The sequence below is a fragment of the Gadus macrocephalus genome, chromosome 8 (assembly GCF_031168955.1).
Source record: "Gadus macrocephalus chromosome 8, ASM3116895v1".
Lineage (NCBI taxonomy): Eukaryota > Metazoa > Chordata > Actinopteri > Gadiformes > Gadidae > Gadus > Gadus macrocephalus.
This window is the reverse complement of record NC_082389.1, coordinates 3,684,443-3,698,224: the sequence shown is the minus strand read 5'-3', so window position 1 is coordinate 3,698,224 and position 13,782 is coordinate 3,684,443. Positions and strand designations below refer to the sequence as shown.

Here is a 13,782-nt window from a genome sequence, read left to right as displayed (position 1 = left end):
AGCAGAAATCAAATGCCGGGAGGAGGGAGAAGCCTGTCTGGGCAGGCTCTATACACTGCGGTCCCGGTCCAACCAGCACCTGCCGACAATCTCCTGATTAGGAGTGAGAGAAACACAGGCATACACACAGCAGGGGCCGGGTCAAAGACCCGCCTGGGTCATCACACCTGCAACTGAACACCTCCAAGAGAAATTGTGGTGGATTACAGGAGGACTAAATGACATATGCTACCAGTCTCCATTGAGAGGGGACAATGTGGAGGGGGTCACCACGTACAAATGCCAACACAGATGCACTCTAGAAAGAGCAGAGCCGGCTGTACTTGCTAAGGAGGCTGTGGTCCTTCATATGATTAGGTGAAAACGGCTCAAATCTATTGGCTGAGAAAATTGAGGGGAGGAGCGCATTAGCATATTAACAGCACGCGTGCTGTTAATATGCTAATATGCGTTCTGAGCGCGCGCGCAGAAATGCCGGAACGCGTTCTTGGCGCGCGCGCTGAAATGCCAGAACGCGTTCTGGGCGCGCGCGCTGAAACGCCGGAACGCGTTCTGGAAAACCAAAACGCGTTCTGGGCACGCGTGCTGGCGTTTCAGAACGCGTTTAATTGAAGTCGAATTGTGGCACACTCGGCTTGCCATAACCACGAGCGTCCACGAGCGGCCCCGAGACTTCAGAATGTCGTTATTTGCATGACCGCTAGAGGCGCTACATTTTTATACGCTCCAGTGGGTCGTAATTTGGGGCGGTACAAACGACCTATGCGGTCGTATTTTCTAGGAGGGCAGGCTGGTACAAGAGGTAGGTAGACATAACTTTGGACCAGATGGCCTCTTCCCTGGAGATGGTATCGCAACATCCGGTATCCACACAGATGGATCCTGTGGATCTCCAGCACCAGGGCGTCCAGCTGCGTATCACTCATCTCAGAATACATGTCTGACACACTTAGGAAAGGGATAACATTTTTTTCGTGATGAGTTATTGTTCCACTCTCAAACGTGGTCATAGTAATTGATGAAGAGAAACTTATTTTCGTCGGCCAGCGAAATATTTGACTTTACTGACGTGTAAGTGTTGCCAGACAGTTACCATACTGGCCACACACATAAGCACAGTCATCGTCATCCCACACCTGTAGTTACATTAGCCCCCCCCCCCTCATACGATACTGGAGGATACATATTGTAATGGTCATGTTTGAAATTCCCTTAAAAGATAGATTGGTGCATGCCCCCCACCCCTCGTGCGTGTCGGTGTGTCACTATATTCTATCACTGACCTGAGTCCATTTTGTTGCATTTTGCGGTGTTTCTGTGGACACCATACATGTCCGCGATCTCCTGCACCTTTAGGCCATGGGAGAGGTATCCCTCTATTGCCTCCAATGGTATCTCCACGGTGGGTCTCCCGACCCTATGTTTCGCACCCAGTACCTGTATCACTTGGGAAATATTTGTGTTTGCCACACTGACGTCAAAACGTACCAGTGAGGATAGGTTGTCTATCCTATCTCCCAGAACACGCACTCTATCTATTGCATCTGTGTCTTGAACACGATTGTTCTCAACATCATCTGCCAAACTTCGGAGCGCATCAATAATCTCCTCCATTGGTGACCATGGACCTGACACGAACGTGAACAAGGAAATTACGAGCAAGTGACGTAGTTCCCGCCCAGACGCTGATTGGCTGATACGTTTGCCACTTTGCATATTGACTTTTTGGATTCCTCTTTGGATTCCGTTTTAGATTCCTCTTTGGATTCCGTTTTGGATTCCTCTTTGGATTCCGTTTTGGATTCCGCTTTGGATTCCGTTTTGGATTCCGTTTTGCGGATTGAAATGTCATTTGAATATCACAACACACGGAGCGTGGCGAAGTGGATTGCAATCACGGGGACGCTATAGCTTTTCAATTTGAATAAAAGGAACTCAAAGAATTTGACAAAATGTTATTCTATTTGTATTGTTATAACTTTTGCAAATTTAATTGAGGATTGCATTGTCACTTTGCATGTTAAAATACACTTTGAATAACGTATTTACAAATTGCATTATAAAATTGCATAATGAATTGTCAAATGCATAATGTAATTGCAAATTGCATTGCCATTTGAATTTTGCTACATATATGCTTCCATATGTGTGTCTGTGTGTACTGTAATAATACATTTGATAGTATTTCCCATCTTTGCTGACCAAGAGGTTTTTTTCGATAGTTCAGTGATGGAAACAAATAAAAGCCCGGGCTATTGAAGTTTTACCGTACCACTGTCATGCACCTACCCGATGTCAAGTGGACCGGGTTGAATTCACTGCGGGTCTCTCTTCTTATATCCATCTTACCAAAGATATTTTATTACTGTCCTTCTCAACACTGTGATCTGACTAAAAGGCTAGCAGCACAAAACAGCAATATCAACGAGATGCGCAATGCATACAGAAGAAAGAATACTGACGTTGAATTTGCAACATTTTGCAACATTTTGTTCTAAATCTGCCCATATATGGACAGTCAGAATTTTGCCGTTTTCACTGGCTACAATGTTGCATCTGTGGCTGCTGGTAATACAACCTCAAAGAAGTAAACTCTGCGGGGCTATTTTCCTCATTATTATGTTTATGTTTTTTGACGCCACAGCGATCCCAGGCTATTCCCAAAAGATCCGGGCCTACAGCCTCGAATGCCCTGCGTACGCACACCGTACGCAATGTATGCTTTATAAATCACAGAGTGCCTACAAGTGTGCGCAGCTTTATCAGCTTCACGTTCCGCCCTGTACACGCCCCTTTTTAGCCATAAATGGTCAATGCAAATGACCTCATGAATTCGATCTGCATATAAAACAGACTCAGATGAAAGTATTATGTCTTGTCGGAATCAATGGCAGAAGTACTGAGAAAAGCAAAAAAGCGAAATTTCACGGAGGTTGAAGTGGAGACACTTGTGGGTGAGATGGAGGCCCGAAAGGTGGTTTTGTTCGGCGGTCACGGGATTGGGATCGCCAACAACAAAAAGCAGAGTGAGTGGCAACATGTTGCTGCAGCAGTGAACTCTGTCAGTAGCACGGAGCGCACAGTCCCAGAATTAAAAAAGAAGTGGTCTGACATAGAGTTACATATTTTTATGTAGCCTACCAATAAATTGTTATGGTCCCTAAATACCCTCTCCCTCCGAATCCTGCCATTTGCATGGTCCGCCAGAAGTGCCATATAGTGCAGCATTACCACGGCGCTCACCTCTGTATTTATAGGGTTACGGTAATAAGACTGACTGAGAACACCTTGGATAATCAGTTTGTAATCACCCACGTAAAATGTTCTTGAACATAACCCCTTTTTAATGCGTGATTTGTCATGAAAAGCATCAAGAGCAGGGGCGCCGCTCGGGATTTTGGGCCCCATGAAAAGAATGAAACTTAGTGTCATTATTTTTTCTGTATTATAATTTCATCATCATTAGGGGCCTCTCTGGGCCCCCCTCCATCATGGGCCCCTAGAATCCGTCTCCTTTACCCCCCCTTTTCGGCGCCCCTGATCAAGAGTAACGGACAACGTTTGTGATGAGGAGTGTGGCTTGGTTTTCCACACTCTGGATTGAATTGACATTTGATTATGTGTTTAGAGTGTCACATAAAAATATTATGTTATTGACATATGTTGGACAGATGCTTTATTCCATGCAGTCGCGCCGTCAGTGGACAGTATGGAGTGACGGGATTAAATACAGAGAATTTTTTTTTATGTTTCTGGAGTAGGCCTAATAACTGAGAAATAACGCAGTTGACTTATTCTGATTAGGATTTAACGCATGATACGGGTTGAAATTAAATTTATGAAGGGCGATGATAAAACATAATCGTTCTTCTCACTCTACAATTCTTCGGTCTGACTTCAGTTCACCACCACACCATCTGTGTTGCCAATTCTCCTTTTCCTCCAAACCATGCGTACGCATGGGTCAGAGTTTGCTTAGGGCTGCGCACATTTTCCCGTGAAGTTGGTTTTTTATAGGCGTGGAAAGTCACGTACGACAATTTCAGCCCCGTTTTGTGCGTACGCAACGGTTATTAATGAGACAGGTCTAACGACGCGTTTCTCGGTGAACGAAGCAATTTAGGCGAGTCACCTAAATAGCAAGAAAGGCGCAACAAGGACATCTAGTGGCAAGGTGCGGAAACCCCAGCGGAGGGAGGGAGGGAGAGAGAGAGAGAGAGAGAGAGAGAGAGAGAGAGAGAGAGAGAGAGAGAGAGAGAGAGAGAGAGAGAGAGAGAGAGAGAGAGAGAGAGAGAGAGAGAGAGAGAGAGAGAGAGAGAGAGAGAGAGAGAGAGAGAGAGAGAGAGAGAGAGAGAGAGAGAGAGAGAGAGAGAGAGAGAGAGAGGGAGGGGCCAGGGACTGGAGGAAAGTATAAAGATCGAGGATGCAGATCTTGGTGGTAGTTGCAAATATTCAAACGAGAACATTGGACTGTCTGAGAATCAACTGAGACATCTCTGCCGTGAGTATACCGCCTGAACAATGCATGTAGCGATTATTGCTATTATTACGAACCGATGAATAATATGAACCTATCAGTAGTAAAGTAGGCCTAACAGCAGCGTCGGCCTACACACAATTTCAACCTGAAATAATACATTTTATTATTCAGCATTTATCTCTCAGTAGCAATTTTATATTTAATGCTTGCTAAAATAATTTTACTTTGAATTAACTATGTTATTTTATTGTATTGCTCAAATATATTTTAAGAAGAGGGGTTTCTGTGTGTGTGTGTGTGTGTGTGTGTGTGTGTGTGTGTGTGTGTGTGTGTGTGTGTGTGTGTGTGTGTGTGTGTGTGTGTGTGTGTGTGTGTGTGTGTGTGTGTGTGTGTTTTCAGATGGCCGTGGACAGTGGTCAGAACCTAGTGCTGCCAGCACTGGGCCGGCCCTGTATGGGGTTGCTCTACGACTTTCGCGAAGACTCACTGATCCCCGGTAAATACATTATAACGGACCCCTTAACGAATTAGACAAAATATATATTGTTGGTTATGAAATTTGATACTGAGTGTTGCTTTGGGTGAAATCTCTGGAACTGACTTAATGTCCCCATTTTATATTATTATTAGATTTCACTGGTTAAGCTGCATTCAATGTAGCGTATACTTTGCAGAACCCGAATGTTTTTTTTCTATTAGTACCTATGTATCCGTGCAACCCAATCTCATCTATCGGCGTATAATTAACAGGATTTAACACTTTCAAACTGTGTGCAGTGCTTACGGCAAAATCTAATTTTGCGTTGTTGATAAGCCAATTAACTACCACGCATCGCCTCCAAGACGTCCCTAGCGAACTGGCAAACAATCGCCTGCCTTTATTTAATTCTCAGTGGAAAATACAATATTTTGATATTGATTCATCATTCAGGTTTTGATAACCTTTCTAGCAAGAAATGCACATTTTATTGCCATAATTTTCGTTCAGTGATTGTATATAATGTTTTGTTGATCAGTTAAACTGCTCTGGCGTTTTTCATTCTCATTTGGGGTTTTGAGGGAGTAGTAGTAGGCTTTAGTCTGTTTTAGAAATAATGATATAGGCCTATTTATTACACAACATGTGTGTGTCAAACATGTGTAGCAATAGCTACATAGTTAATTTTGCACACATGCACACATTTATCCAGTTTTAAATAAACATGAACACAATATTCTCTACAACCCCTGCACATTGATTCTCAGATCCAATGTGTTACATTAATATACTTTGAGAACAGTTCACTTTGCTACGAGTTTGAGCTTGTGCGAGTTTGAGCTCAAATGCTTGTGGACAATAGGGGTACATCATAAATAATTAGGAAGATTGCCATGAACATCTCACTCAACATAAATAGTCAACACACTCTAAGGATGACGAATGACCTTTCATACATGATAAATTGACGGATTGTTTTGTTGTGCCTTTTTACATAAATTGGCTTGGTAGGCTATTCTGGGGTATTCTTACCCTGGAAATCCAGAATTCTCGTGAAAGCACAGTTTGAATTTACTCAGCGAGTCCCTCTGGAAACGAGCAATATATTAAATCCCTGATTCCCCTGGATCCGAACATTAACCAATCACATCAGTGTATCTGATATAGGCGGGCCAAAAGCGTTGCTGTTTTACCGACCGGAAACGGCAAGAGTCTTATCTATTGGTTAGCTCTGCTGGTCTGGATATATCACCACTTGAATTCTTCTGATTGGTCATAGTGTTATCCAATTGCGTGCAGTGATATTTTCAAATGCATGCTTGGTGCCGCCCCTCGAGTCGGGCCATTTTCATTACTCGTTGCCAGACCCTACAGCTTTATGGGTCATGATTTCCAGGCTTATGTTATTGGCTGTGTCACAACCAAATCTGTCCGTCCTCAGACAGTGATTTAAAATAAAAAGATCATGTTGATGATGAAAGTCATTTATTAATTAAAACTAGACAGTTAACTATGCCAAAAACAAAACAATTTACGTCAACGTTAGCCACACATAACGTAATGGCAATGAGTGTGCTGTGGTTTGGAATAAAAGCCGGCTAAATCATTTATTTTAAGATTTGTATATAACTGAAGTGCACTATCGTTAGCAATGTGAACTGGGCTTCCATTTGTTCATCACAGCATCCCGCTCCTATCACAGGAACGAAGAATCAATCATTTTGGGAATTGTTCAGAATATTGTGTTCATATAACAGGTTCATGTTCACGTTTTGATAATAGGATACATGCGTGCATGTTACAGAAAATGTTGCTAATCTTTACACATATAATTAAAGGTTGGGTATGGGATTTGCGAAACGCCAAGAGATTTTGAAAATACACAACTACCCCCTCTACTTCAACGCTGACTCTGACTCCACCCATTCCAAGTACCTGGGGTCGCGCGCGGGGGAGGGGGAGTGCAGTACGACCGTTTGATTGACGTACTTACTGTCCAATGCAACTCGGTGGCTCTGGAAATCATTGGCTGGAGTTTTTCGAGCCCTGCCCGTTCCACAGATGATTGACTTGTTTAATTTTCATGTCGGTACTTCTAACTCAGTGGCTGTAAGTGGGTTATGATAAGGATTTCAAGTAATTTTGCAAAAATGGCCAAAAAAGCGAATTCCATACCCAACCTTTAAGTGTTGCTTAATAAAATATATAATTTAGATTATTTCTTAAACTTCATATAAAATCCACAACTTTTAAAATAGTCCCACGCTACAAATGTATATTAAGACACTTTGGATAAAATGTCTTTGAAGAGACATGTATATTTAAGTGAATAAGGCTAATGATTAGGAGGTATGTAGGGGGGATGAACCAAGCCCCAACCACAGCGAGATATAGCCTACCAGCGTCCAATGCGTAGGTGACAAACATTGCAGTAGCACCGGGTGGCCACTACGAGGTGGTATCAAAAGGGAGCAATTCTTCGTTGACTCACATGTTAAACAGGCCGTTTTCACAGTCTTATTAAACCTATTTACAGCCTGGTCCAGAAAACCATTCTAGTCAGTATGTTTATTTCATGTCTCCTTGACAACACTGAGGGGGGTGAACTTTTTTTAGGAGTCTAGTTTTTATTTTATTGGAGGTTAAAATGTATGAATAATTAGGGGCGCGGCCTCTTGACAGCTAGACGCTGACTCTCACCCATGTCGTGCTGATGTTGCTAATTCGGTGTAGGGGAGAGCCGGGTCGATTGAAACACTTTTCAGTTAAACGTCTTTTTCAAAGATGACGTTACGTATACAAATAATTTCAACATGTGATCAACAACTCACATGTGTGTTATCTTAGTTACAAGTGTAATTTAATACATATGTTGGATGATCGAGCTGTTTTTTAACTTTGAAAGTAAGTTCACATCTGTTTCAAACGCCCCGCCTAGTCGGGACGTTTGAAACACACATGCGGGACGAATGAAACAGCATATTTTAAAAATAAACTATTGAACTTACTCTTGTTTTTTTGCAATATACCGGACAACATAGTAGTGTACTTGTCATTGTTAAAATTTCACATAATTCCGCATACTATAAATAGGTTAAAATATATTTTTGGCCCGTGCGTAATTGTGCGTAATTGTCAAGATGCACGTTTCGATTAAAACTCACCTTTTTTCTTTTGGACGACTAAATTTGCATACATTTTACTTATTTCCCTATCCTAAGTCATGTTTAGGGATACACAGTTGAACATCCTTTTATTTATTTTAAACAAAAACTACCACGTCAACCGGATAACATGACTCCTGTTGCGTTTGAAACAAGTGTTTCAATCGTCCCTACAGCGACTACTGACACTTAAACCTTTTTTACCTCTAAACTTCAAAACTCTGACATTGCACACTTTAACACAGGTTTAAGTACTAATTCATCTGTTGTATAGTAATATTATTATGGCATGAAACAAAAAACTATTTATTACAAAAAAACTACCGCAGGAAGGATTTTAGTTTGTGCTCTCGAAAACAGGTTTGGGGGATAACATTTGAACGGTGTTACGTCATTACACGAAATTTCGTGGGGTTGGTCAGGCTTCCGTGCTGAACGTAGTGACGAAATTTGACGTGAAAGCCTTGCGTGGTTTTCGAGGAAATCGCTGTGTTTCAATCGTCCCGTGTTTCAATCGACCCGGCTCTCCTCTACGTCACCTAGATAGGCACATTTCACGCCCCCCATCAATGTGGCGCGGTAGATCAATGCCCTTTTCTGGTTAAAGGAAATGAGGCGGAGTCAAACTATGATGAGTCAAACTAAGATGGCGACGCGCATTAACCAAGGGTGTGTTTTCGAAATGACTTACTAATTACTACTTACTACCTAGTACCTACTCAATACTTCGCTTACTACTCGAATCCTTAAATAATGATTGAGTAATCCATTTGAGTAATCGACGTTCGGAAGACCGTTCTTACTTAACCACCTCAGATGACGTGAATCAAATGGCGTGTCAATAACCTACCGGCCGGGCGCCGTTAATAAATATTATAAATAAATATATAAACGTTTAACATTTAACGTCACAGTACATCTTCAACCTAAGGATTTGCAGTGATATGTTAAAAACAATTATGACAATTACAGACAGCCGAGCATACAGCCTGCTTTCGCGGCTCCCCGTTTAGCGCCATTGCTTCCATTGTTCTTTTGAATAGACGCAGTGCATTCTGGGGCGGTTGAGTACGTCTAGTAAGCTAGCGATGCTTACACAAAATCTTTCCGGAAGTAGAAGACATTCGGATACTACTCGCTTACCTAAAACTCGCTTACTACGTTCTGCTTACTCAATTTGACGTCATAGTTAGTAAGAGTAGGAAGCAAGTAGGTGGTTTCGAACACACCCCAAGAGAATTGGATGCAGTTGGAAGGTCTGCACGGATGCTACATCCATTTTATGTAGTATCTATGGGATGAACCCATGCCTGCAGAAGCATTTATTATAACAACCAGTTAAAGTTTACAAACAAGCCAGAGGATGGCTTCCCTCAACAGCAAGACACCAGAAAAAGTTCTGAAAGACCAACTCCCTTCCATATTCAATACATGTGATTTGGTCAGTCAGACTCTAGTGTAAAGTATAAGTGTGAGTTAAAGCCGTAATGTGTTCAGAATATAGACCAGCCTATATCGTTTCAAATCAAGACCATTCCACCTAGATTTATTTTAATTCAACCTTTATTTCTCATCCTGAGATTCAACACCTATTTTTCAAGGGTGATCTTACAGCTTTCATATGACAACATTGGCCTTCAGTAGGAAGCCATAAACTGATCAAGAATATATAATTTGTATAGCAGCTAGGTATCTGATATGTTTCTTCTTTATTTCCTTCTGAAGCTTTGACATATTGGGACCGGGAGCCCTTAGAGAAAGAAGAAGATGAAAGACCCCAACCCAACAGTGACCAAGCTGAAGCTTCAGTGAAAGCCAGTTTTCTATGCGAACTGGTTTGGGTAGAAGATTCGTCAACATTCCTCTCAGATTGTACGATTTCCTCAAATCAGTCTAGAGTGACCAATAAATGTAATAAGCCTTATGAGTTTCATCAGACGACAAAGTATCCCATTGACGTGAAACCTCATGTGTTTGAGTCTGGAAAAGCAACACACGTAGAGAAAGGTATCCTTTATGGGGCCTACTTTGTGTTTGACCATGAGGTGTCAGAAAAGGAAGATCGGCAAGAACGGAAGGGCAAATTAACGGGGATACATAAAAGGACAAAGATGGAGGGCCAAGATTCTCTGATGGGAGACACTCACATTGCAAATGTTGAAAAGTTCTACCACAAATTCCATGGGGACACATATCACAACAAACCCAATCAAAGCGTATCTAAGTGGTTGGGAATAAACAGAGAGAACGCAGTGCCTCAGAAGGTCTGGTTAAAACCACTGAAGATTCAGAATCTGGATTCTGCTGACTCTCAACTGGTTCAACAGATAAAGGAAAGATTAATCAACGATGCTCAGAATGCCCTGAAGGTTCTCCAGCAGATGGAAATTGGGTTATTCGAAATCCAGGTATACCCACAGATTACGAAAGATTTCGCAGCACTGGTTACAAAATCTGCATCCAATTTGGAGATCCTTATCAAACCAACGAGTCCAATTGCATCCGTACCTCATTTCAAAGAAATCCTGAAAGAGTTACTGTCTTCCCTCTACCTGCAGAGAAAATTCGAAATCCTTTGCACTTTGAATGACATAATGCCCAACATGGCGATCATCACCAGTGACAAAGATCTGCAACCTGAGGTTGAAGGAGACAGACCTACTGTGTGCTTGGTTTTGCCCTCCTTCGTTGAATCAACCGGACAACACGATTTGTTAATTTCAGAAGTAATGTACAAGGTCCTAGAGAAGGCAAAGCTCTTCAAAGATTTTGCAGAGGCAAACAAGGAGAACGAAAACATCAAGTTTCTAATAGCTGCGATAAGTGATGATCGGAAAAATCATGCAACTCTCCACCTCTACAAGAATGGCTCCTTAGACAACGACGATTTTGAACCACCTTCGAAGCCAGAGATGACCCCAGGTGACATAACCCATAACAGTGTAACACTGAATATTTCCCCTCCTCAATTTGGGTTAACAACTGTCACCCACTACACTGTAGAGTTCCGTGCCCGTGGTTGCACTACTTGGTATAGACGAAAAGAGAATAAGGCTGGACATGTCACAGTGTTAGACTTGCAGATGAATAAAGAGTATCAGTTCAGGTGTAAAGCCAACTGCGCAGTCGGCCTCAGTCAGGGCTGTGAAGCTTTAATTAAAACCTTACCATACAGTCCTCAAGAAAAATTGCAAGTGGAACGTCATTCTACAGATTTATCAGTCAGCTGGGAGAAACCAACCGAGCTAGGGCATGGAGTAGAGATCAAGGATTACATCTTAGAATATGCTGAAACATTTTCAGAACAGAAACATGAAGAACTGACATGGAAAAAACGACAATTCCAAGGCAACAGAGTCACAATCAGTCTGCAGCCATCGACGTCCTACACTATCAAAGTCAGATGTGACACTGGACATGCGGGCCTTGGCATAGAATCTGAAGTCTCGCGGACAAACAAGCGGGAATCTGGGATCCAAAAGATAAAAAAATTAAGCACATTTATGGAAGGCCGTGCTCCTGAAGTTTTCAGGTTACCCCTTGAGAGAAACAATAATGGGATAGATGGATCAGAGAGCTACACATTTGGCCAAAACAACATGAAGCAAAATTACACAATCATGTTTCTGGGCGAAACAGGTTCAGGGAAGTCAACTCTGATCAATGGAATGATCAACCACATCCTGGGCATAGATTGGACAGACTCTTTCCGCTTTAAAATAAAAGATGAGGGCCCGTTGAAGTCACAAACAGAAAGTCAGACAACCCACATTACTGTCTACAAAGTCAACCATCAAGATTGGTTCAAAATCCCTTATTCTGTAACCCTCATTGACACTCCGGGTTTCGGCTCCACAAGGGGAAAAGAGAGTGACTGGAAGTTCACAGAGAAGATCAGCAGTTTCTTGGACTCGGCAAAGGGAGTCTTGAAGATAGATAAAGTTTGTTTAGTCACCCAGGCTTCTCTAGCAAGACTAACAACTGCACAGAAGAATGTCTTTGATTCAGTCACGTCCATCTTTGGTAAAGACGTGGCAAAGAAGATTTGCATGCTGGTCACATTTACAGACGGTCAGCTGCCTCCTGTTCTCGAGGCGATCAACGCTTCCAATGTTCCATGTCCTAAAACCAAGAATGGACTGCCATTGCACTTCAAATTCAACAACTCTGCACTGTTTGCGGACAATAGATCTGTCCATGACAGAACTGATGAAGACCGTGATGAAGGCATGGATGTTGAGCCCGTTGATGAAATGTTTTGGAAAATGGGGGCCAAAAACATGGATAGATTCTTCACTGCCTTGGAGAAAATGACCAATCAATCAACCAAAGAGTTTCTCAATGAGCAAAGTCCGTTGGAGGCTGATGAAAAGGAGGGTATCCCGGCACAGAACTGGTGACAATGAAAGGAAAACCAGCCAACAAGAGAAGCTCAACAGAAGAGAGGAAGAATCATTCACAGACAAAAAAAGACGAGGAAGAAAGAAGGTTTTATTATTTTAATCATTTGCATTGTTAAATAGAGAAGTCTGATATTTTGATAGTGCAGTAAATAAATAGCACAGGTATAAGAATGATCAACAAATATTCATTTATGTTAGAATTTTACTGCTATTGTGTTCGCTTCAGCTCTACTAGTTTCTGCTGTGATATAAGTATTTCCACAATTTGGTACATAATTTTAACATATGTAACCGTCCCCTCTTATGTTTTTGAACTTTAAAAAAAATATATATATATTAAATAGATATTAGAAAGATTTAATTGACAAGCTTATTTAAATTTTTATACAAGAATGGATTCTCAAAACCTTACCATTATCAATATTGGAAGTATTGACAAACCTGTATTGGTTCCGATCCATCCATCCCTTACTACCACCCTAGGTGATGGCAACAATCAGCCAAAATCACAGAAAATTACATCCTTCTTTTTCTGCTAAATGAACTAATTTAAAGCTTGGTCGATCATATAATACAGAGGTTGTTGATGAAAACAGAGTATGGAAATTATGATAAATAATTGTTGGGTGTAAATGTGATTATGAATATGTTTACCCTTTGTTTATGAATATGTTTAACTTTAGTTTCATAATTATTTATTATGTTACAAGAACAGAGGCCTTAAAAACATGATGAAATTATGAAAAAGGAGCAAGGAAATTATGATCAATAATTGTTGGGTGTAAATGTGATTATGAATATGTTTACCCTTTGTTAATGAATATGTTTAACTTTAGTTTCATAATTATTTATTATGTTACAAGAACAGAGGCCTTAAAAACATGATGAAATTATGAAAAAAGAGCAAGGAAATTATGATAAATAATTGTTGAGTGTAAATGTGATTCTGAATATGTTTACCCTTTGTTTATGAATATGTTTAACTTTAGTTTCATAATTATTTATTATGTAACAAGAACAGAGGCCTTAAAAACAATATTAACAAAAGTATAATCATTAGCTGTATGCTTGCTATCGCTCATCTTACACTATATAGAACAATTTTGAAAGATTGAAAATGGTCTGTGTTGCCTATTTTTTTATTAATTCAAGTTTTTATTAATCACAGTTTCCCAGTTGTAAGTTTAGGTCATGAAATTACCAGCAGGGGAGGACAACTGTCAATGTGTTTTTGCAGGAACACTGTGAAAATTGAAA

At 41.0% G+C, this 13,782-nt stretch overlaps 4 protein-coding genes across 6 annotated transcripts in view; 2 read left to right on the top strand and 2 right to left on the bottom strand.

Moving 5' to 3' along the window:
* The window catches only part of slc39a6 (solute carrier family 39 member 6), a 583,352-nt gene that overhangs the window by 335,799 nt on the left and 233,771 nt on the right, over nt 1–13,782 (bottom strand). The window lies entirely within an intron of this gene.
* Nucleotides 1–13,782, top strand: part of LOC132462545 (uncharacterized) — a 570,484-nt gene that overhangs the window by 345,024 nt on the left and 211,678 nt on the right. The window lies entirely within an intron of this gene.
* The window catches only part of LOC132462551 (uncharacterized), a 109,877-nt gene that overhangs the window by 64,108 nt on the left and 31,987 nt on the right, over nt 1–13,782 (bottom strand).
* The window catches only part of LOC132462548 (stonustoxin subunit alpha-like), a 28,789-nt gene continuing 19,435 nt past the window's right edge, over nt 4,429–13,782 (top strand). Inside the window, exons 1-3 of one of the 3 annotated variants that reach the window (XM_060058114.1) lie at nt 4,429–4,501; nt 4,880–4,976; nt 9,848–13,275. In XM_060058114.1, the coding sequence (XP_059914097.1) occupies nt 4,880–4,976; nt 9,848–12,522 (2,772 nt within the window). In that variant the 5' untranslated portion in view covers nt 4,429–4,501 and the 3' untranslated portion in view covers nt 12,523–13,275. Of the gene's footprint in view, nt 4,502–4,879; nt 4,977–9,847; nt 13,276–13,782 lie in introns of those variants that run through there. The other 2 variants (XM_060058116.1, XM_060058115.1) reach the window with 2 other exon arrangements.